The 22346-nt window shown below is 40.1% G+C and overlaps 1 protein-coding gene across 5 annotated transcripts; it reads left to right on the top strand.

Annotated features, from left to right (window-relative positions):
* The first annotated feature begins 893 nt into the window (after positions 1–893).
* tfap2a (transcription factor AP-2 alpha) lies at positions 894–21867 on the top strand. Of its 5 annotated transcripts, none has more exons than XM_068343994.1 (7): positions 894–1020; positions 5111–5530; positions 6659–6710; positions 8082–8307; positions 9070–9188; positions 11012–11153; positions 12424–13986. In XM_068343994.1, the coding sequence occupies exons 1-7, from the start codon at positions 988–990 to the stop codon at positions 12710–12712; spliced, it is 1281 nt and encodes a 426-aa protein (XP_068200095.1). In that variant the 5' UTR covers positions 894–987; the 3' UTR covers positions 12713–13986. The 5 variants fall into 5 exon arrangements, with proteins under 5 accessions (XP_068200095.1, XP_068200094.1, XP_068200093.1 ...); XM_068343993.1 differs by lacking the exon at positions 894–1020 and adding an exon at positions 2564–2673; XM_068343992.1 differs by lacking the exon at positions 894–1020 and adding an exon at positions 3535–3811.
* Positions 21868–22346: the final 479 nt, after the last annotated feature.

Below are 22346 nucleotides of genomic sequence, written 5' to 3' on the forward strand. Positions count from 1 at the left end.
GTGTGTGTGTGTGTGTGTGTGTGTGTGTGTGTGTGTGTGTGTGTGTGTGTGTGTGAAAGAGTGAGAGAGAGAGAGAGTGTGTGTGTGTGTGTGTGGGGCAGAGATGGGGGAGAGCTCATTCACTCTTGGCCGGAGGGGTCTACATAAGTATGTATTAGAAATAAACACTGGATAAATAAATAATGAGCCTCACAATAGCGGGATTGCTCTCTGTGCAGAAGTAATGATGTCGGCAATTAACCTTCAAGTTTTTAACTCGACAGTTTCATTTGCAAGGAGAATTCACGTTTTCTGAGACAAAACAGTGAAAAACTAAAAGGTTAAGCAAGCTATGAACTAGCAGATAGTTTTATTTAGTTTCATGTTAATTGAAGGCAAACATGTACTTTACATTTAGCTTCCTTCATATACAATGGAATATTTATTTATTTAGTTGTACTCTTTGGGATACAGTATAATAAACCCACATCGGCGTAGGTTAAATGTACATGATGAACTTTTACCTCTTTATAGTTTAAAAATGTAACTTTTATAAAAATAAAATAAGAAGTAAATCTATAAAACATGTATGTCACATTTATTTCACAAGTACAGTTTGTACTGCGAATTGAAGCTTAAAATGATACTTGACTGCACACTGTCAATATATATTTTACAGTGATACGTTTTCTTAGATTAACTTTAAATTTCTTTAAAGATCAATAGAAATAATTTTTGATTAGATGCTGAAATTATAAAGTCTCAAAGTATAAAGGCTTAGGCCTGCTCGGCGTTCTCACTTTTTCCCAGGTAGTATCTCTTTTCCCGTCCACACCCGCTGCACTGCGCATGCGTCACCTGGTAGCCCCGCATCGTTTTTATGACCAGGTGAGGCGATCCAGTCCAGGTAAAAAGTAAGGATTTACATCGGGACCAAAAGCTCAATGAGACAGACACGGCATCGGATCGTCTAAAAAAATCCCACCAGAAGGAAGCAGAGGACAGAGAATGTCAATTATGGGCAAAATGGGGGAATGGCAGGTATGTCCTGGTTACCTTAAGACAAAGAACAGCTGTGAAAAAAACTTGAAAACTGTCAAAGTGTCGACTAGTAGTTTGAGGCTAGAAACCGTAAAGCGTGTTGTCAGTGTAGGGGGTATGGAGCTGCTGTGTTTTATGAGGGATCATTATCAGTTTTTATCAGTCAGGAGTTCATATACAACGAAATCCAGTTTATTTAATTTGGGAAACTCTCCTTCGATGATGCCTTGCATGTCAGAATTGTAGAGCTCATTGTTTCGATTTGGAACGTTGTGTGCTGTACTACATGTAGGACACACAATTAAGATTGTTTTCAGGTAGATTTGAACATATTCTGAGCTGGGGGTGGGGTGATGGGGTGCTCCGACAAATGATCGTTGCGTCTTTGAAGTGAAATGTAACTTTTCCTATACACGCATTTCTCATACATCTGTAGCTGTTCAAAATTCGGAGTGCAGGTTTTCAACTTTTAAACTAAAGCATCCCATGCTGAGGACTTTCACCTCCACGGATTAGGGTTTGGTAACACACCTGGTTATATTTTGTAAAGTAAGGAGGATTGTAGATCCGAAGCATGAGTTTCACTCGTTCCCAGCGCAGACGACCAGGCCAGATCTCCAGGAGAAAAACACCCGCTTGCATTGCTGTCATTGTCAACCAGTTTCTGTCCTCTATTCTCATTAAAAACAACTGTTTGTTAAAAAAAAAAAAAAAAAAAAAAAGCACTCCACCAAAAATGGTAATCCGGGATTTAAAGCACGAGGGGCCAACGCCTTATAGAGCTGGTGACCTGTCTGCTGACCCAAGACCCGCTGAGGTGAAGACTCGGCCGGCGACAGGGCAGAGCCCGGCTCTCCCAGCCGGTCATTCAAATGAAACAAGGCCATGTTGTTGTGTTAATTATTAACATTCTCACAAACCGCTGCGCCCTGACAGGTAGCCACCGCTTGGCTTTTGCTCACCTTTTTAACATAACATTCAAGGAGTTACTTCACAGGGTCTCCGTTCCCAATGGGATTAAAATAACCGTATGGGACTTTAAAAAAAAATCAAGGGTGGGAACAAAGTGTGTGACAGGTTGTATTTGCATAGACCTGCTGTTTTCACGTCAAGCACTGGCAAACAAATCAACATGACTTTTGCAGGACAGTCAGATCACTTAAGAAAAAAGGGTCAAAAAAAAAGAAGAAGAAAAGAAGCATATCTTTTTTAAAATGGAAAATTATACGAGAAAACGTCCCAGGTGCAAGCAGGTCCCCATGCATGACCATAACCTCCCCTCACCTATAACACACCCCAAGCAGAAACAATAATGTGGAGCGTTTGCTACTTGAGTTTTTACCTGTGTGCTGTCCATTGGTGTTGTGTGTGAGCAGATGGGGGAATCAAACGGCTGTTGATATGCTAATGAGGCCCTGTGCCAGTGTTATTACAGAGCTGCTCCAGCCCTTCACTTCCACCATTAGAGGGAGACCTCAGAGCGCAAGACAGACAGCAGGCAACAGCTTCAATAAAAGTAGTTTTTCTGAGCAGGGTGCACAAGTCACTGAGTGAAAACAAGACCAAGGCGAAACCCATACTCAATATCCACCTCAGCAACCCATGAAAATGCTTTGGAAATTAACTGATAACATTAAATATGAAGATTGCGAGGTAAGGGGCTCATTTTTGAATTTTTTTCTCTAATGAAATTAAATTGTTTTAAATTATTTTAGGGACATGATGTATTGATTTGATCCAGATATGTCATTTCTTTTGACAGCTGTGGACACATTTAATTCGTCATACTGCAGGAAGAATGCATCCATGATTTTTTTTTTTATTACTGTCATTTTTTGTGCAGCCTATTTATGTGATGTTATAATAGAGGATAATATAAATTAGAACAATAATTAATTAGTGTCATTAAAGATTTCACATTGAATTTTTCCAACATCTGCGTTTATAATATTTTTAATATGTTAACATGTAGGTTGCATTGGTCAGTTATTTTTTTCTATTTTAATGCAAATGAAAAAAAATATAAACGTTAAATGGCACGTGGAAACATTTCCATACATTTTTTTGTAAATAAATATTTTACCTAAATTGAATACCTGCGCTATTCATTGCGTAAAAACATGTCACAAAAATTGTAATGTCTCTGGAATTTGAGCCGGTACTTTGTGCGTATGTGAATATATGTGTAGAGTGCACACAGTGAAAGATTGTTGTTATGTGCATAGACAAAGTTTGGCAGTAATATCAGGGACTTGTTTGAGAGTGGAGTAGCCAGTCAAACGTGTTTTCACCCGAGTCCTAGAGAGACAGTGACGACCGGTAATAAGGAAGTCAAAGCCGGACACCTCCGTTTTCACGTTGTGGTGGTTTAATTTTATTCAATTGTCCCCGCAGATTTTGATGCAATAATATATTTTAAAAAAAGTGAACAGATAACATTAAATCTGAAAACGAAATTCGGGCACTGCCTGTTGTTTCGTAATTTTCACATGCGCATCTGATCAGGAAGGGGAGTGGAGCTCTTCGAGCCGCGCGTAAAAGTTGGTTAGAGCGGCGGATCCGAGCGGCCCTATCATTGACTTTGGATATTGATTTTCTCCGTCTTTCCGGGTCAAAGTTAAAACTTTGACTCGAGAAGAAACCGGTGGATTAATTCAGCTTCCAGAAAGAACAGAAAAGAGACATGGAGGACAGTTCGCTGTCGGAGTCTGAGGCGGAAAACAAAGGGACGAGTAGTAGAATCGAGCCGGTCAGAACGCCGTCGTCTGCTGGATTTTCGGCTAAATCAGAGGTGCACATTGTTTCCTTCCATGGCTTCTTCTTTCTCTGTCTATGGTCCACCTCCCTTCATTCCTATGTCTTTCTTTCAATTTTGCGCTCTGGCCCTGGGACCCTTTTAAGATGCCCCCCTCCTCCCTCTCTCTGATTCGCCAGACGAGAGTGAGTGTCCCTCTTTTTGTCTCTCTCTCTTTCCACTCCCTCCACAGTCTCTCACTCCCTCTTTCCCTCTCTCTCCCCATCTCTGATTAGATATACTGATTCCTTCTTTCAATGGACGTCATTTAAGCGCAGACTCCTGCCTTGACTTGCGTCCTCCGCTTCATGCCCGATTTCCGACCATTCTTTCGTTATTATTAAGTATTCTTGTAATATTAATAGTCATGAATGCGTCCTATTAGGAGTCCAAGAGGGAGACGAAGAAGCGGCTCTTTTGCTAATATGAGCTCAAGCGAGGGGACGGCAGCACTGTGATAGAAGCCAGGAGAGCAGGGAGAAAAGAGGGTTTACCAAGAGAAACTTTTCAACACAAATCCTCCACCACCGCCGAATATCCGCATTTTTAGACCCAAATGAAGGGCAGCGGGGATCTAACCATTTATTTCTGATGGATTATCGTCCTGCTGCTGTGGCACATATCTGATCGCCGGGGCCATCGTGATCTTGCAGGAGAAAAGAGTCTTTTCTGGGTGCTTGCTTTTTTATTTTGCTGGTCAATTGCCTTTGCTTCGCCCCTCAAACACTCAAAGTGTTTTTGAACTCATAATTCTCCTGTCGAATCGCACCAAATATCCATTTAGATGTTAGTGCACAGTTTTTCAGCGATGGTAAGTTGCTTAAGCTTCACCGTGACAGACACTTGAAAATCGTTTTCATATCATTTATTATATTATCAGTATTACTTTTTGCTGAACATTATTTTTTTAAAGCGTGCATGCTTAAATGATGTAGGAAAAAACAGGAAAAATACTATAAGATTCATTATTTTAGGCTGTTCTGTCTCGGAAAATTGGTTTTTCGTTTATAATATTCACTCTTGTCAAATTATGGTAATATTGTTTTATTTCTAATTCTTTTCCGGCATGTAGTCGGTGTGTTAAACGGTTGTCTTTGTTGTGTAAAGTCAACCAATACAAAGAATTTCACTTTACATACATTTCGCACTTCTAATTCTTGTCATCCACTCAGGCCATGTATATTAATGCCCGCGTAAGCCCGCAGAGCATCCTGCTGGTAAAACAAATATGCCTTGTTTTACAGCTGCGTACTTTTACAAGTGTATTTATATTAAATTTTCTTTCTGATCTGTCAGGACCGTCACGACGGGACCAGCAACGGGACAGCCAGGCTACCTCAGCTGGGCGGCGTGGGCCAGAGTCCCTACACGAGCGCCCCTCCGCTCTCCCACACGCCGAATTCGGACTTCCAGCCCCCGTACTTCCCCCCGCCCTACCAGCCTATTTACCCGCAGTCTCAGGACCCTTACTCGCACGTCAACGACCCGTACTCCCTCAACTCTCTGCATGCCCAGCCACAGCCGCAGCATCCAGGATGGCCGGGCCAAAGGCAGGGTCAGGAGAGCGGCCTGCTGCACCAGCACCGCAGCCTGCCCCACCAGCTGTGCCGGGAGTACCGCAGGGAAGTACTCTTACCGTCCGGGCACGGCATCGACACGGGACTGTCGGACTCTATCCCTATCCATGGAATACCTCACTCTTTAGAAGACGTTCAGGTGAGGAAGCGTTTACTTTCCTGCATTTTGATTTCTATGGGCTTAAAAAAAAACTATATAAAATATAAAACCTCAACATTGTTATCGTTGTTAATTTTACGCACCGTTGCTCACAGTTTGTCCGATAAAAAAAACCCATTTATAATATTTTTTTTAAAAATGGTATTCTTTTTTATTTAAATTTATTTCTATTGGATTTTTAATGCATACAACATCAATTTTTAATTCGTTTTAATAATAGCAGTGTATTATTAAAATATATGTATTGTTTAATAAATGTCACATGGACAGCCATTCGGTTTGTTAGCTTCCACGCGAAGACATTATTTATTTTTTTAAAACAAATTGTATTATGAAAAAAATGTATTCAGTGTTATCAAGATATTTTTATCTCTAATTTTATTTATGAAATATATTTTCTAAAAATAGTGTTAGTTGAGGAAACAATATGTGCTTATGTTGGGGATTATCGCGTCAATCCAATTAAATGAAATTGATTTAAAGAAGCGTACAATGGTTTCTTTATGCGCAAAGTCGGAGGGAAGTTATTTAATTTGTTAGAAAAAAGAAGCTCGTCTTTCTTTGCGCACAGTAACAGCGCCATACATTTTACACTGACAGGAGAATTGATCTCGGAAGATTGAAGCAAAGCTACAATTATCTCCTAAAGATACATGATAAATGAGTGCTAGAAAAATTCATAATAACCTCAGTCCTTATTTGGAGTATTCCTCCAAGTTTTTAATCAGAAACAAACACCAATAATCCTCTAATTAGTTCATAGGCCTTTAATAGGCTGCTGTCGTAATTACTATCCAATCTAGATTAGAAGTTTCCTTGTGAGTGGAGCCAATATAAGGGCGAAATTAGGTCAGGATTATGGGGCGACACAGCTTCGTTATTTAAGTCTGAATTTAGTGTAATGCGTCCATCAGTGTAACCCGCTGAAAACACCCATGCACAGTAATAACAGGTATGGGCCTCGAGAGCCTCCATTTTAGACGATTGCGACTAATTGTGTCAGGCTTTGTTCGTGCTGCGCGTCCTGTGTTGCGTTCACTTCCACTGGACTGAGGCTGATATTTTTGTGCTAAAATTGTCTATTTTTCTCCCGCATTTGTGTCACAGGCTGTTGAGGATCAAGGACTTCACATTCCCGACCAGACTGTAATTAAAAAAGGTAAGCAATTTCCTCCGAGATATCCTGCATGTTTCTGAAAGCTGCGCGCACGCACACGCACACACACACACACACACACACACACACACACACACACACACACACACACACACACACACACACACCGTTCTCGCCGTTCTGCTCGAGAGAACTCGGTGCAATGCCTGACTGGATCCTATACGCACTATTTTTCATTATGGTTTCCAAGTGCGTCAAACTGGTAGCGCCTTCTTTCTCGAAGATGAAATTTTCTGTCAGCGTTTCCCAGTAATGGGGAGATACTCATAGCTGGTAGGCTCACACACGTCCATGGCATTGATGGTCAAAAATCCGGGTCTCAATGATCCTGTAGCAGTCCAGTGATGAAAGCCAATAGCTGAATCACACTGCATGCGCTAATTTAAAATGGAAGTTGGTCTCGCTGCATGAATGACAGGTCGAGTGTGTGAAAGATGATTCTCTGTCATTTTCCGAGAGGGAATCAAAACTCGAATAAAATTATTGGAGCAGCATTTGGATAAAACAGCTTTAATGTTCCGGTTGGTTTTCTGTGACAAAAAAGAAAAAAAACAGGCTGATTTATGCTGTTAAAGACGCGTCATGACGTGCTCAGGTTTGAAGTCAAATCTGACTATAGAGCTCACTGGATGAGACGAGCGATTTTTCTTTCGGTCTCTTTTTGCCTTTTTCCATTCTTTCCTTTTTGAGTCTTTTTATCTGCGTATCAATATGATAATTGGCTTCTAATATTAGTAATCTCAAGAGTTCGTTTAACTCCTATTGTCTCTATTAGGCTCCCCCGAGCCATTAATGTCACAAGTGATCTATCCAAAGACGCACGGTCCCCTTTGTCTCCGGTTACTGCACACCAGAACGGAGTCAGGCCCAGTAGTGCTGAATCACACACGGGCTACGGTGTTTTGCTGGATACCGATGAAATGTCAAAATAGGTACTTTAGAAAATTCCTCGGTTGGACTGGTTTCTTTGTGCGCTTTGTCGAGCGCGTTAGACTGTATGATACTGAGGGTTCTCACTGTCTCCTGCTGGACTACAATCACACAAACATTATTATTATTATTATTATTATTATTATTATTATTATTATTATTATTATTATTATTATTATTATTATTATTATTATTATTATTATTATTGCTATAGAGGCTTTTCTCTGCATACTACAAGTGCACACATGTGGTGCTAGACTCTAAATCCGGGGCCTAAATCCCCCTTCTCATTTAGTTAAGGCTCTGCATTGCATGAAATTCATTGAACACGTTCTCTCTCTGTCTCCCCTCCCTCCTTCTCTTCATCCCACCATCCCTCTCTCCCCCCAATCCCACCCTCTCTTCTTCATTCTATCTGGTTAGGTCCAGTGTCTTTATCTAAGAACAACAACATCTCCGCCATCCCCGTAAATAAGGACGGTCTTTTCGGTGGGGTGGTAAACCCCAACGAGGTGTTCTGCTCAGTGCCGGGTCGCCTGTCCCTCCTCAGCTCCACATCAAAGTACAAGGTCACAGTGGCGGAGGTGCAGAGACGCCTCTCGCCACCCGAGTGTCTCAACGCGTCTCTGCTGGGCGGGGTGTTAAGGAGGTGAGTCTGTCGGAGGCCGCAAGACTCTTGTACCTGTGGGTGTATTTGTGTGCGCTCCTATCCATTCGCCTTGTGCGCATGTACCCCCCCCTCTCTTCCCGGTACCAAGAATAATTAAAATCGACCAACCATGACACCTAGCTCCTGCATTTAAAGCAGGAGGGGTCTGTTAAATTCCATATTAACTTTCCTTAGCGCACTGGATCTCTCTCCCTCCCTCTCTCCCTCTCTCTCGTTCTCTGTCTCTCTCTTTCAAATTAATGTGGGCCTAGCCTGTTTCAACCCCAGCTCTACAGGCCCACTGAAGGCATTACACATGAAAACATTGGTCTCCAGTGAACTGTCTACTGAAGTGCTGCAGACACGCAGCCAGTAATAGTACTGCTTATTAAGTAGGGTTTTATTTATTCATTTTGTACAGTATTTGTCTGGTGGAGAAAAGGCTGAGCTCTTTTAGTATTATTTATAGCTTGTCTTGTAGATGTACTGGAGGGTTCAGCCATTCACCTTTTAATTAGTGGAAAAAAGAGCTGAACCACACCCGGCACATGTTTACATATCTGATCATAGGATGTATCACCATAATCCCAAGTGATAGAGATAAAAATCAAAACTATATTTAATTATATATGTGAATTTTTCATCCTCTGTTTGTCCTTAAATTCTCTTCTACAGTTTTTGCAAAAAACAAAAAAAATCAAAAATCTTCTACAAAGGACATACTTCAGAAGTTGAAATGTTTGCTTTGTTTTGCTGCCACAGGGCCAAGTCAAAGAATGGAGGGAGATCCTTACGGGAGAAGCTGGATAAAATCGGTTTGAATCTACCTGCGGGCAGACGCAAGGCAGCCAACGTCACCTTGTTGACGTCACTAGTCGAAGGTAAGTCTGGTGCCTTAAATCACATTCTTACTTTTATGGCTCGTCAATATCAGGTGTCTGCAAGCTCCTCTTCTCTTCTCTTCTCTTCTCTTCTCTTCTCTTCTCTTCTCTTCTCTTCTCTTTTCTTTTTTTCCTTCTCTTCTCTTCTCTTCTCTTCTCTTCTCTTCTCTTCTCTTCTCTTCTCTTCTCTTCTCTTCTCTTCTCAGTCTTTCTTTCTTTCTTTGTGTTGGAAATCAGCATATGCACTCATCCGTGTAATGTGGACCGACTTTGCCTCGCAAGTAATAAAGCATGAAGGATGTGTGTTATGTTGTGTGTGTGTGTGTGTGTGTGTGTGTGTGTGTGTGCGCGCGTGTGTGCTAGAGAGAGAGAGAGAGAGAGAGAGAGAGAGAGAGAGAGAGAGAGAGAGAGAGAGAGAGAGAGAGGGAGAGAGAGAGATAGAGGGAGAGAGAGAGAGGAGGGGGTGGCTGGATTGGGGGGGGGTGCTTTGCAGCGCTGGCCTTCGCTTTCAGGAGCTCACTTGCAGGTCCACGGCTGGCCTAGTTTACACACTGGATGAATTTGTGTTGAAGTCCAGTTAATTATTGAGTGCTGCTTGTTTATTGGGTACCGCTGAGCTGTTTCACCTCATGGATGAGAAGTCGATTGATTTATTAGCCCTGCATTGTTTCAAACATTAATACAGCCCTGGATATGGCGGCGCAGGTCTGGTTTTTAATAGTGGGTTTAATTCCTTCCTTAATAGCTTGCCATGATTTGGTTTTCACTGAAGATTTTTGTTGCATGCAAATGGCATGGCGCTGACCTATAAATGAGTCAATTATGGTGCGCTGAGAAGATGCCTTTTACGCGGATAAATCCATTTTGCTTGCAGAGTTGAACCATATTATTCAGTGTAGTGGTATTTGGTGTGCAGTGGGTGTAAAAGGTGAAAACCCGCGATGGTTCATTGGTCGCTGTTAATCATTATTGCAGAAGAGGACCGAATGCAATGTTTACTGTGCTTTAGAGAAATTTGGACTGTATTGTAATGAGCCTGGAGAAATGTATGATTCTGGGTAATAAGGGACGGTGGCACGTGGGGGGTGAGTGGGGGCCGTGTGTAGATGGCAGCAGGTTATTTAGTGAAGGGACACTGCGTTTTCCGGAGTGTTGTCGTTGTTTATGATCCGTCCCATTTGGTGGAAACGAGTTTACTGGACTTCAGCTTTGAGACTAATTGACGCATGCGTTCTTCCGGACCAGAGGCTTATGAGCAGGAAGCTCCGCAGTAAAAATTAAACTGCTTCAGGAAATTAAAACCAACAGGCTTGGAAGAAAAAAAAGTCCACCTAAAAAGAGGAAAGAGCTCAGACCCAGAGCGGGAATAAAACCTGTAGGCCTTGGACAGAGAACATGAGATTTAGGAATAGCCATTTAAAATTGCTTCCCCATGCCAATGTGGTCTGTTGGACTTTCAGTAATGTGCAGACATTGGTAATCAATGACATGGTGTTAAGCATGACGCTCCGTCCATGCATATTTCATATCCCCTTATTGTTTCCCCTCCATACTTAAACCCTTATCGCGGTATGGAAGAGTTTGACGCGCACTGACAGCTCCACATGGGTGTTTCATTATTTTCCTAGGCTGTTGTCATGTGGATTGGGGGGGGGGGGGGCACAGGTGTTCCAGCTGCGCTGTCTGGACGCAGGAACCCAGTGGACGCTCCGTCCAGATTATATTAATCCAGTGATAATTTCACGCAGGGGGGATCCTGCGTTCCGTTTAAGACGCACACGCATTCATCCGCACGTTTCCCCTCTTTTTTTTTTTTTTCTCAGGAGAAGCGGTACATCTTGCCAGGGATTTCGGTTATGTATGCGAAACTGAGTTTCCAGCCAAGGCAGTAGCTGAATATGTAAACCGTCAGCATTCCGACCCAAACGAACAAGTCCAAAGAAAAAACATGCTATTGGCTACGAAGTAAGTGCTATCATCACATTTCACACCAAATGCATCCCAGCCCTGTGCCACGTACACACACACACACACACACACACACACACACACACACACACACACACACACACACACACACACACACACACACACACACACACACACACACACACACACACACACACACACACACACACACACACACACACACACACATCTATTATACATCGTGCTATATTTCATAGTAAAATACTCTGTCATCATTGCTCCACGTCAACATCAGCCCGCAGACACCAAGCCGATATTTATTTTTTAGCCACGCACACTTTTACACTTTATTTAACGTCTCTGTTAATTAAGAGTTTTATTCAGACGCCTCTTCACACTTAAACACGCCATTCCATATAATATTATGACTTATTATTAATTAATGATAGGCAGTTAAATTTCCTGCTGTTGCTGTGTTGGCCTAGGCCAACCACACGCACAGCCATATTTACTTTGCTTGTGTTTTCAGTGACACATAGCTGGTTCTCATTTAGTGCTGCCATTGGAAGTTTTTTTTTTTTTTAACTAACATTACTGATGGACCGCTATAATCAAACTGTCAGCTTTAAACCGCTTCATGGAGGCATTTTTATCCTTATTACGTCAGACATACCCGGACAGTTAATTTAACGGTGGAAAATGATTTTAATCAAGTTATTTAATATTTTTTTTAAAATAAGGTGATGAGGCACATTTTTTAACATTTTTACATTTTAGGATTTTGTTTCACAAATTGGTTAATCTTATTTAATTATTCATGATTGAAGTTCAAAATGTGCAAAAAATAATTTTGCAACAAGCAGCATTTATGCATATTTGTTTTATATATATATATATATATGTAAATGAAATTTTTCTTTTTTTTTTTTCTTTTTACAAAAGTTGAAATACCCAGCCACCGAGCTCAGATAAATTTCCACCTGCTCCTGGCTGAATACAATTGCTTTAACGACATGTTGATTTCTGAAAAACAGCAATCCACTTTTGAATGTTAAAAAAATACGGATTTACAGAAAAAAAAAAAAAAACGAGACAAATGTATCTTCGTGACTGGTCACTTTTCATTTGCTGCAGTTCTAAGTAAAATTTACAACTCGATGTGGCTGATTTTAAAATGGATTTTTTTTTTTGCCTTTTGCCCAGATTTATTTACTTTTTTATTTTTTATTTCAAGACATCAGATGCTGGAAGGGATTTTTGATTTTTTTTTTCCATTGTGGGTGATACTTTTCTCGTTCTGTTTTAGGCAAGTGTGCAAAGAGTTCACAGACCTGCTGTCCCAGGACCGCTCGCCGCTGGGGAACTCACGGCCGCAGCCTATTCTTGAACCGGGAATCCAGAGCTGTTTGACCCACTTCAGTCTAATCTCGCACGGTTTCGGGACCCCGGCTCTGTGCGCGGCCGTCACGGCCTTGCAGAACTATCTGACGGAGGCTATCAAAGCAATGGACAAAATGTACCTCAACAACAACCCCAACAGTCACTCAGATAACGGCACTAAAGGGGGAGACAAAGACGAGAAGCACAGAAAGTGATGTTTCCATCCCACCTTCACCGAAAGCCAAACCCCAGGGCCCTTCAACACCGACCCACACCCCCCTGCCTCGCCCCGCCCCACCTCCCGGCCCACCCCACTATAAATATTATAAAAAACCTTATAAATACTATTGATAAAGTTAAACGTGCCACTTCCTGATCTTGCGCAGTTTTACACTGTTTTGTTTTCACATCGCATCCCACTTTGGATTCACGGGAAACGACGCGAGAATCTTCTCCCTCCAACCTCTGAAACATAAGAAAAGTTATTTTAAAAAAAAAGAGGAGAAAAAAAAAAAGCTGCGAGGAACAGCTCCAGGGCGAGGAAAAGGTGTATTCCCTCAGCCAGAGGACTTTTTATGTACCCCCTCTTATTTTTATGAGCTGCAACGAATGGACTGAAATACAGCGACCTCTCCTATATCTCAATGCTCAATTTTACGATTGTGACGAAAACGAAGCTAAAAGAGGATGAATTCTTATCAGTATTGTGAATAATAAACTTGAAAAACAAAGAGAAATTCCACAGAGCTCCATGTCATGACTTCAGTTGTAGACTCTATACAAGTGACCAACTTGAACTTTTTGAATTTCAACACGATTCGCGGTTATATAAGGGAATCAGTGTTCATGTATGTATATATTTATTTATGTGTAATTTAATGGGAATTGTAAATATGGTGCGTCTGTTGAAACTTCTTTTTTATTTATCTGGTGCCTCCTGTTTTAGTGGGTTTGAATATTCGGTTAGTTCTTCATGTGATTTTATGGTTCTTAGGAAACAGAAGTTTGGGGTATTTTTATTTCTCTGGGATATTTCAATTCAGCCCTCTTGTAGCATGTTGAGGCGACATTGAAGCAAGTGAACAAATTTAATAGAAATAAACTTCCATTTCTCTCTATATCATCCTTATTAACATAATTTTTTTTAAATTTGAGACAGAGTGTAAGTGAGACCCTGAGGAGAACTGTTTTCTGTTTCTATTTTCGTTTTTATACAAGCTTTTATGTGTTGTGCCAATCAGAATCACCCCTTGTTCTCTCCTTCAAGCACCATAAAAGCAATAAATGGAATATTGTCTTTTTTTAAATGTTGGAAGACATTCAAAAAACATTTTTTGGGACCACCTAATATCTTGTTATGTCCGATAATGTCCAAAATTGGAGGCAGTTTTAGCTGTGTTGTATAGACATGTGCTGGCAATAGTTCCCATGCCTGTCAATGTATTATAGTCCTTTGTTGCCCAGAAAAAAATAAATATTTGATACGCTTCATCTCGAATTTTATTCATGAATTTAATTTTTTTTAGCTTGATACGGCCGGGTGTTATTTTTTTCCAGTTTTTTTTAATTTTTTTAAATTTTTCTTATTTTTCCCCATTGTGAACGACTACTGTAATTGAGTTTACTCCTCCCCCGACGATTGCTTTCTGCAATAAGCAGCTGAACTCTTTGTTTCCCTCAAGTATAATAAAAAAAAAAATTCTTACTTTAAACTCCCTAGTTCAGAGCACAGGATCGTATGCAGGCCAAATGGCTCACAACAATGGATATTTTCGCGTTTGAAGTGTTGCAGCGCCACCCCTCCAGCTCAAACCCTCTGAGAAGCATACAGGCCTGGTGTGCAGCGTTTGGTTGTTGTAGGCTATATTTGGCTCTCTCTTTTACACTGTGCCGGAGTCTTATTCAAAGACATGCATCAAATATTTGTTGTGTTATTTGTCCCACAGTGTAATCAATGAACAATCAGCGCTCACGCTGCTGAGTTTTTATGTATATTTCATGATATAATGATAACCCTTTCAAAACGGATATCCTGCTCTAACTGGTACTTAGTCTCATTTCGTTGTGTTTGGCTGAGTGATTCTATAAATGTGGATATCACGCTGGCTGTAATAGCAAATCTGATGCTGGCCTTTGGTTTATTTTGCGCGCAGAGCTGGAGAGAGCATGCCGTTGCATAACATTTGAGTTTGATTGTATATTGATGGCGTGGCACCTATAGCTGGAAATCAATCTCGTCTGGAGCTTGAATCAGTCTGGTGATATATGCATCTTGGTATTGTTTCTCGCTTTCCTCATTTCACTGTCTGGTAACCATGCAGTTTAAAATATTGTAACACTGGGTGAGCACTGGGTGACCCCCCCCCCTCCTCCCCTTCTCTTCCCAATCTCCTCTGCAGCCATATTTATTATCTGCACGATTTTCGGGCCCAGGTTTAATTCTGAGGCAGTTGTTTTGCAGGAGGGTGAATGAAGCCTAACTGTACATGTCCTTGGCATAATTGCGATGCACAGTGCTGGAGCAGGTGAAGCGAGGCATTGTCTGTCAGACCCTGTTTTTGTTGGCTCAGTCTTCAGATTGTGTGTGGGATCTGTCCTCGGGCACAATAGCTCACTCATAAAGGGGAAAGACTACCAGGCTGCTCCTGCTGTGGTGGATGTGAAGGGAGAGAAAAAAAAAAAGCATAAATAGTCACTTTAAGGGAAAACAATCGTATTAAGGCAAGCATTCATTTATTAGTAAAAGAGGAAGCGTCTCACGTGTGTCATTAATGCTAATGTTATTTAATAAATTTATCTGGGTTTCGTTGAATGAAACAGGTTTTTGAGGGTGAAACGAGCGCATTAGAAATTGTTGTATCGGTGACAATGGTGGATATTTGTGCTTATTATTAGTATAAGATGGGGAGGATCGCCAGGCCTAATTGTGTCTTTATGTGTAATGGAATTGCAAAAGAAACTCTAAATCCCATTGTCTATCGTTTGTTTACCAGACTACAATTTGCATACTTTTTAATACAAAATTGTAATTTTAACCTAATTTGATCTCTAACAGGTAGAGCTGGTTTCTCATAATGGCTCACAGCAAAAGTCATTTACAAAAAAGGTCTGAAATTTAAAGAGCCAGTCAGCAATACCCAGATGAATTTGTCTAATTCAATCCATAACTGCCGCCTGCCTCAACTAAACCAATTTTACAGCTGATTCCCGTATAATAATTAATAATTGAGGGGCCTGATGTTATCACATATTCCAGAGAATAAGCGAAATAAAATATATTCTGGGGGTTGGGGTGATTGTGAGTGTTCTGCAAACATGCTCAACGATGTCATGTGCGTATATTGTGTTGTGAAGTTCGTTGTAAGCTTATCGATGTGGAATTTGTCCACTGGTAGGTGCAGCCTTCATGACAGAAGTTAAACCATCTCTGTGCAGCCACTTTTGAAAACATAATCGATGTAATCAGAATAATAAATTTTAACGTCTCTTGATCGCTCTCTGTCATCCTCAGTGAGCCGCCCCCTCACTGCTGTGCGCAACAGTCCAAGTGCGTCTCCTGCGCTTTACGCGGAGGCGGCCATGTTTCTGTTCAGAAAGTGTTGACTTGATGCTGCTGAGATCATTGCTTACTAAGAGTAGTGTCTGCAAGGCCTAATTACCCTGTAGCACCAGCGCTACAAATGCTGCTTGCCTGCATCTAGGGCAACAAGCCTACAAGGCCCAGATTGGTTCGCTGCACTTCCACAAATGTTACACTGGTGATTGGATAGGTTAGGATTTGAGCCCAGTCCTCCAGAGTGACGTGGGTCTGACCGCAGGTTGAAGCGATTGCGTTAAAATGATCAGTTTTTGGGCAACATAGTGGAAAATAACTTCGCTCTTGCAATCCAGAAGTGTTCACAAAGTTTTTCTTCAACGGTGGAGCAGAAATGTTTTGATAGAGGAGTTAAATGGAATAAAGATGTTGATGTTTCAAAATTACCAAGAGAAACAGACTTAAATGACTGAGCGCAGATGGTTTCTTTATCGACATACTTTCTGCAAACGTACTCCTGCCGATTATAACTCTCAGTATGAAATGTTTTACCAACGGTGTGGTTCTAACAGCCTGCTTAATGATAAGTGGCCTGGACAAGACGAAACGTTCCTCTAAATGACATTTGATCCGCTTATCGGCGCAATCGAATTACGTGACTTTAAAAGTTTGCAATGAAGCGCAAAATGGCTAATTGTCATCAACTCTGACATCAGCCGTCATTTGTGGCTTTGGCCCCCCAGCCTGGCGCTTCTGACCCTCAATGGGCCCCTCGCCCACTCTGCTCAGAAGCCAAGAGAGGTCAAAGACTCCCTCAAATCATCAAATCACCCCTGATTACTCCGGACATTAGGTAATCGATTAGTAAACATTAAGCATTAAGTGACTTGAATAAATAAAAGGATTCGAGGTTCATCATTTGACTATCTCTCTCTCTCTCTCTCTCTCTCTCTCTCTCTCTCTCTCTCTCTCTCTCTCTCTATATATATATATATATATATATATATATATATATATATATATATATATAAATATACACTGTATATATAATATATATACACAGAGAGAAATTATATGTATTATATATATATATATATATATATATATATATATATATATATATATATATATATATATATATATAAATTTACATATACACATAGATCCCCTTTCGGTCACCTGCTAATTTCATGTTTTTGTGTCCCCAAATATATATTGAAAAGGAAAAAGGAGGGATTTTAAGTGTGTTAATGTTTCTTTGCTTGGTTAACGCAGTTTCTATTCTGTTTTTAAGCCATTCTCTCTCCCTCTGTCTCACTGTGTCTCTGCCTGCATCCTCTGCAGTCAGCCAGGGGGGGAGTGTCGCCCCGGGCCAAACATATGCTTCTTTCCATTGCACTAATCCAAATGCAGCGTGGAGGAATAATTGCTCGAGTGGCCGTGGCTTCGCAGGGGCTTTGTCCCTCGCTGGCTCCCGTCAGCCAGGCACACGCCATTTCAATCAAACCACTCTCTTTCTGTGTATCTGTATCAAACCTTAGACCCTTTATCAAACCAGACCCTAATGCTTCATAACCACACACACATCTTAAAAAGAGATTTTTATTTCCCCCTCATGTTTGTTACTGCAGGTCATCATATTTGGAGCAGCATCTTGGTTAATATTGACAGGGTACCAAGTTGGCAGTCTTCATTGGCAGAGCGGCAGCATAAACAATGAATACAAATGAAGTGACTTTATGATTTTGTCACCGCCTCAGACTATTTTAGGCATTTTTCACAGATTCAGAGCATCAAACATTATTCAGTCAAGTAAAGAAAATTAATAGGGTTCTCAACCAGCTGATTATGACTTGCTTTGATAGGATTGCTTTGATAAAAAAAATGGCAGTGAACGGTTTGTAATATAAAACAATTTATTATTATTATTATTATTATTATTATTATTATTATTATTATTATTATTATTATTATTATTTCTGAGTTGTTGTTGAATTTATTTTAGACATATGAAGTAGTTTCTGTTAATAAAAAATTCTGAAACAATTTAAGAGCTTTGGTTGAACATGCAGCTCGTTTCAAGGCTCACAATGACTAAATTTTGCTGTCTTACATAAAAAATGATTGAATTCATTACAGAATATGATTAGATACTGGTATAAAATTTTCTGTGCCACTGTGGTCAATTTACAAAATGATATTATTCTGCAAGTATATGAAAGGCCACCCCGGTATGTGATGTGCAGGCAGACACATCTTGTCATTCTTTGTCTTTTTTTCTGTGAATCAGCGGTGAAAAATCACTCTAGTAAAATGTAATATTTGCGAGGAAATCACATATTTCCAGGGATAAGGAATAAGACACAGAGAAGGGTGGGGGTATCGGGGCAGCAGCGGAGAGCTGTGCATGTCTGACTGAATTAATAGACATGATAATTTCACACTATTTCATAGTGAGCTATCTGTTCCATCACAGCAAAATAAAAGGGTCACTGCGCAGCTGTGGCAAACCCCAAGCGTTATTATGAAGTTTGATGATAGACCCCCCCTTTCTTTCTTTTTCTCTCTCCTTTTTTCTTCTCTCTGGTAGTTAGCTTCAGGCCAGCAATAGCTCGGGGCCACGCCGGTGCCTCCCCATGATAAAGGACTTATATCCTGTATGTGCGCAGAGAAAGCAGCAGCAGCTCCTCTCTCTCCCGAACCTAATCAACTCTCTGAGTTGGCTCTTTAACGATTTGTGTACACCCCCCTCCCCTGCCTCCCCCTTTCTCCCCCCTTTTTCTTTTCTCTCTTCCCGACTCTCTTTCTCTCTGTGAGTTATTACACATTTTGCTATCTATTTTTCCTTACCCCCCAAAATAGAACAAAAATAACGACGATGGTAATAATAACAATAACAATACTGTAATAGAGAAACGCGTCACATATAATGAAATGCGTTATTTGTAATTTATTGTCTGGGGTTTCTCAGAATCTGACAAAAGTAATATTTTAAATTTTCGATTCTTAAAATGATAATTTTTTAAATTAAAAAGTAGAGAAAAGGAAGTGGGGTTCACAGCATGGACTTCGTTCCCTGAAGCGTCCAGAATGAGAAGAAACAACAACTCTAATCCCGGGTGAGAGGGACCCATTTGTCCGCATAGGTTTATCTTAGCCTGTTTTAATTTCACCCAGGAATAAAAAAACCCCCAAAAAACCAAACAAAATAAATAAAAAAATAAAAACAAAACAAAAAAATCCCGCCTAAACAAAATTAAAAGTAAAGCACCAGTGACTGAAAAAAATTGTATTTACAGAGGGAGAGTTTTCTGGTGCTTTGTTTGTGGGAAAAAATACTGTATCATCATCAACATCATTATTATCATCATCGTCGTCGCCGTCACAGCATGAATACAATTGGATTAATAAATACGATTATTACATATTGAGTCATTGATTGCTACTTGTGTTCTTATTGCATATAGTGGATGGCAGTGGGAGGAAGAGAGCTGAGGTTGTAGCATATGACAAAAGTCATGAACCACGATGAAGGAACAATTTTAACATATCTTAAGCTTTAGGGCTACCAGCAGGTTGTAAATGTTGTTCTACTTATTACTTAACATTCCCTTTATAACTACTGACTGTGAGTAAGCGCTGAACCTGGCTTTACCCTGCTGATGATAAATATGTTGTCATTCTATATTGTAAGACTTCAAAGGAGAAAGTGAATATTACATAAGCCGTTTTAAATTTGAAACCAGTCTAATATACCGATCTTCATCATTTTGCCAATTGTCTGAATTTCTTGTTCCAGCAATTACATTTTTCTGTTATGGTAAAGAATTATTAGCTTTCATTAAAAAAAAAAAAGAATTTACCGGTATATAACAGAGTGGAAAGTTTTATCTATCTATCTATCTATCTATCTATCTATCTATCTATCTATCTATCTATCTATCTATCTATCTATCTATCTATCTATCTATCTATCTATCTATCTATCTATCTATCTATCTATCTATCTATCTATCTATCTATCTATCTATCTATCTATCTACCTATCTATCCATCTATCCATCTATCTCTCCATCTATCCATCCATCCATCCATCCATCCATCCATCCATCCATCCATCCATCCATCTCCCTCTCTTTCTGTTTGTCAGTCTGTCTATTTATGAATGAACAATTCAAGTGTTTTAAAAAAAAAAATATTTATTGTCTTGGATACTCAAGATGAAGTAAAATGGGTTACAATGCAGTCATAGGGCCACAAGTTTAGAAAAACCACTTCATCTTCAGAATTACTGACTGAAAATAACACACTTCAAATAATTTGAAAGGATTACTGATCATTTAGTCTTTACTCTGCTATCAGTTCAATTTAACAGTTGCTTTGTTTTAAATGTCTAGTTATAGTGGATGAAGATGCTAAGTTCTTGAGGTAATATCAATTACAGCTTTTTAAAACACTGGATATAACTTTGCATTTTCAGTGACATTTGCAAACTACTTGCAAAGTCAACCCAAATAGATGTAATTATGAGGCTGAATGTGTTTTCACAGACAGAATAACACACCTGACTTTCTGCTATGCCACTGCTCAAACTGCCATGGATGTCTTCTACATGAAACATATAATTGTTCATGACAGTGCAGAAGTGCAAAAAAAGTTTTTTTTACTATTTTCACTAAATCCTGTAAGCAGCTGATAATAATGTAATAACTTTACAATAAACAGCCACATTATTAGCTTAAAGGAGTGTCTTGTATGGTTGAGAGAGTTAGAGAGCTTGGTCTGGCCTCTTGGAGCCTGTGAAGAAATGGTTTTGATCTTACCACAGGCTAAACACTGCCAACAGGACTTGACATTGCAGAACAATTTCCCAATTACCTTTTGACATGCATATTGACACAAAGGCGCAAAACTGTAATTTTCTCTCTGAATTTGTTAGCTTGAGGGGCTCACTTTCATGCCAGTGGATTGTCAGATGTGCTGCTTTCTCTCCCTCCTTCTATCCCTCCCTCCCTCCCTTTTTATAGTATGCTTATATGTAAGTGTCCAGAAAAAGGAATCCCTCCTGACGGCTGAAAAATGGAAGAGACCGTTTTCAAAACAGAGAGAAAAAATGTGAACTTTCACGAGGCTTTGGTCACTCGAAATACATCAGAATCAAGCTTACATATGGATCAAACTTTCTTTGCATCATTATTATGTTTTAGAAAATATTTTTCACTCCAACATCATGGATGTTTCATCCAGTAAAATTTGTGTGGCAAAAACCGTGAGCTTTCCCAGTAAAAAAAAATCCAGATCTTACAAACATGTTGTCTTTTTACTGTCAATCTCGAGGTTTGGGAATAAACATAACATGCCATTTGACACTGAAATGCCATAATCACTGGGATGTTTCCTTGTGTTTGAAATGTCCAGGCAGCGTTGTGAGGCGAATGGACGATGGCCGTGTCATCACAAGCTCGTCATCCTGTTGGCTTGATTGGCACATGCTGGGACAGATTACAGCAGCCAGCATTGATGGAGGGTCATCCTGAGACTCCCAGCCGTCTGCTATCAGGAACCCAGGAAACTGGGTCAGACTTGGGTTTGGCCTGCACCAATCCCTTTTACCCAAGCTTTAGTTCCAATGCAAATGCCAGAGGAAGAGGAGGGTTGAGCCTCAGGCCTCTGATGAAGGCCAAAGCCAAAGCTGGTACATCAACTCATCACAGTGTGCTCATTTCAAAGTCAAACTCACATGTGTTGGTAGCAGTCATACATAATTATAAAACAAAATTTCTGTCAACTCTAAAGGTGTAATACATAGAATCCAAAGATGTAAATAAATAAAAATAAAATTAAAATACCAATGTTTTATGTCACTATACACTGATATTTAATGTAATTATATCAAAGCTAATGATGCATTTCATTTGGTCCCTCGTCAGTGCCATCATAACACTTTAAACCCCTCAGCCTCCATCACTCTGAACCACACTTTTATTTACTATTGTTTGTATGGCTCACTTTCAGATATCTGTTTCACCATGAAGACAGAAACTCCCATTATCACTCATCTCTACATCATCAAACTATGTCTTCTATTGTTATATTGAGAGACCCCCAGTGACAGACTGCTTCCAGATTATGTATGACTGAATGTGGAATAAAAAGGACAGCGATAAACTGAAACAGAGGATGTTCATTTTACTTTGAACTCATGATGTTCAAAGCATATGGCGAGTCTGATGACATGTTTAGCCCTCATGACAGCCAGTTCACGACATGCTAAAAGTTTATGAATCACACATTTGGAAGAACAGAAGAAGAAT

This window comes from Antennarius striatus, chromosome 20 (genome assembly GCF_040054535.1).
Source record: "Antennarius striatus isolate MH-2024 chromosome 20, ASM4005453v1, whole genome shotgun sequence".
Lineage (NCBI taxonomy): Eukaryota > Metazoa > Chordata > Actinopteri > Lophiiformes > Antennariidae > Antennarius > Antennarius striatus.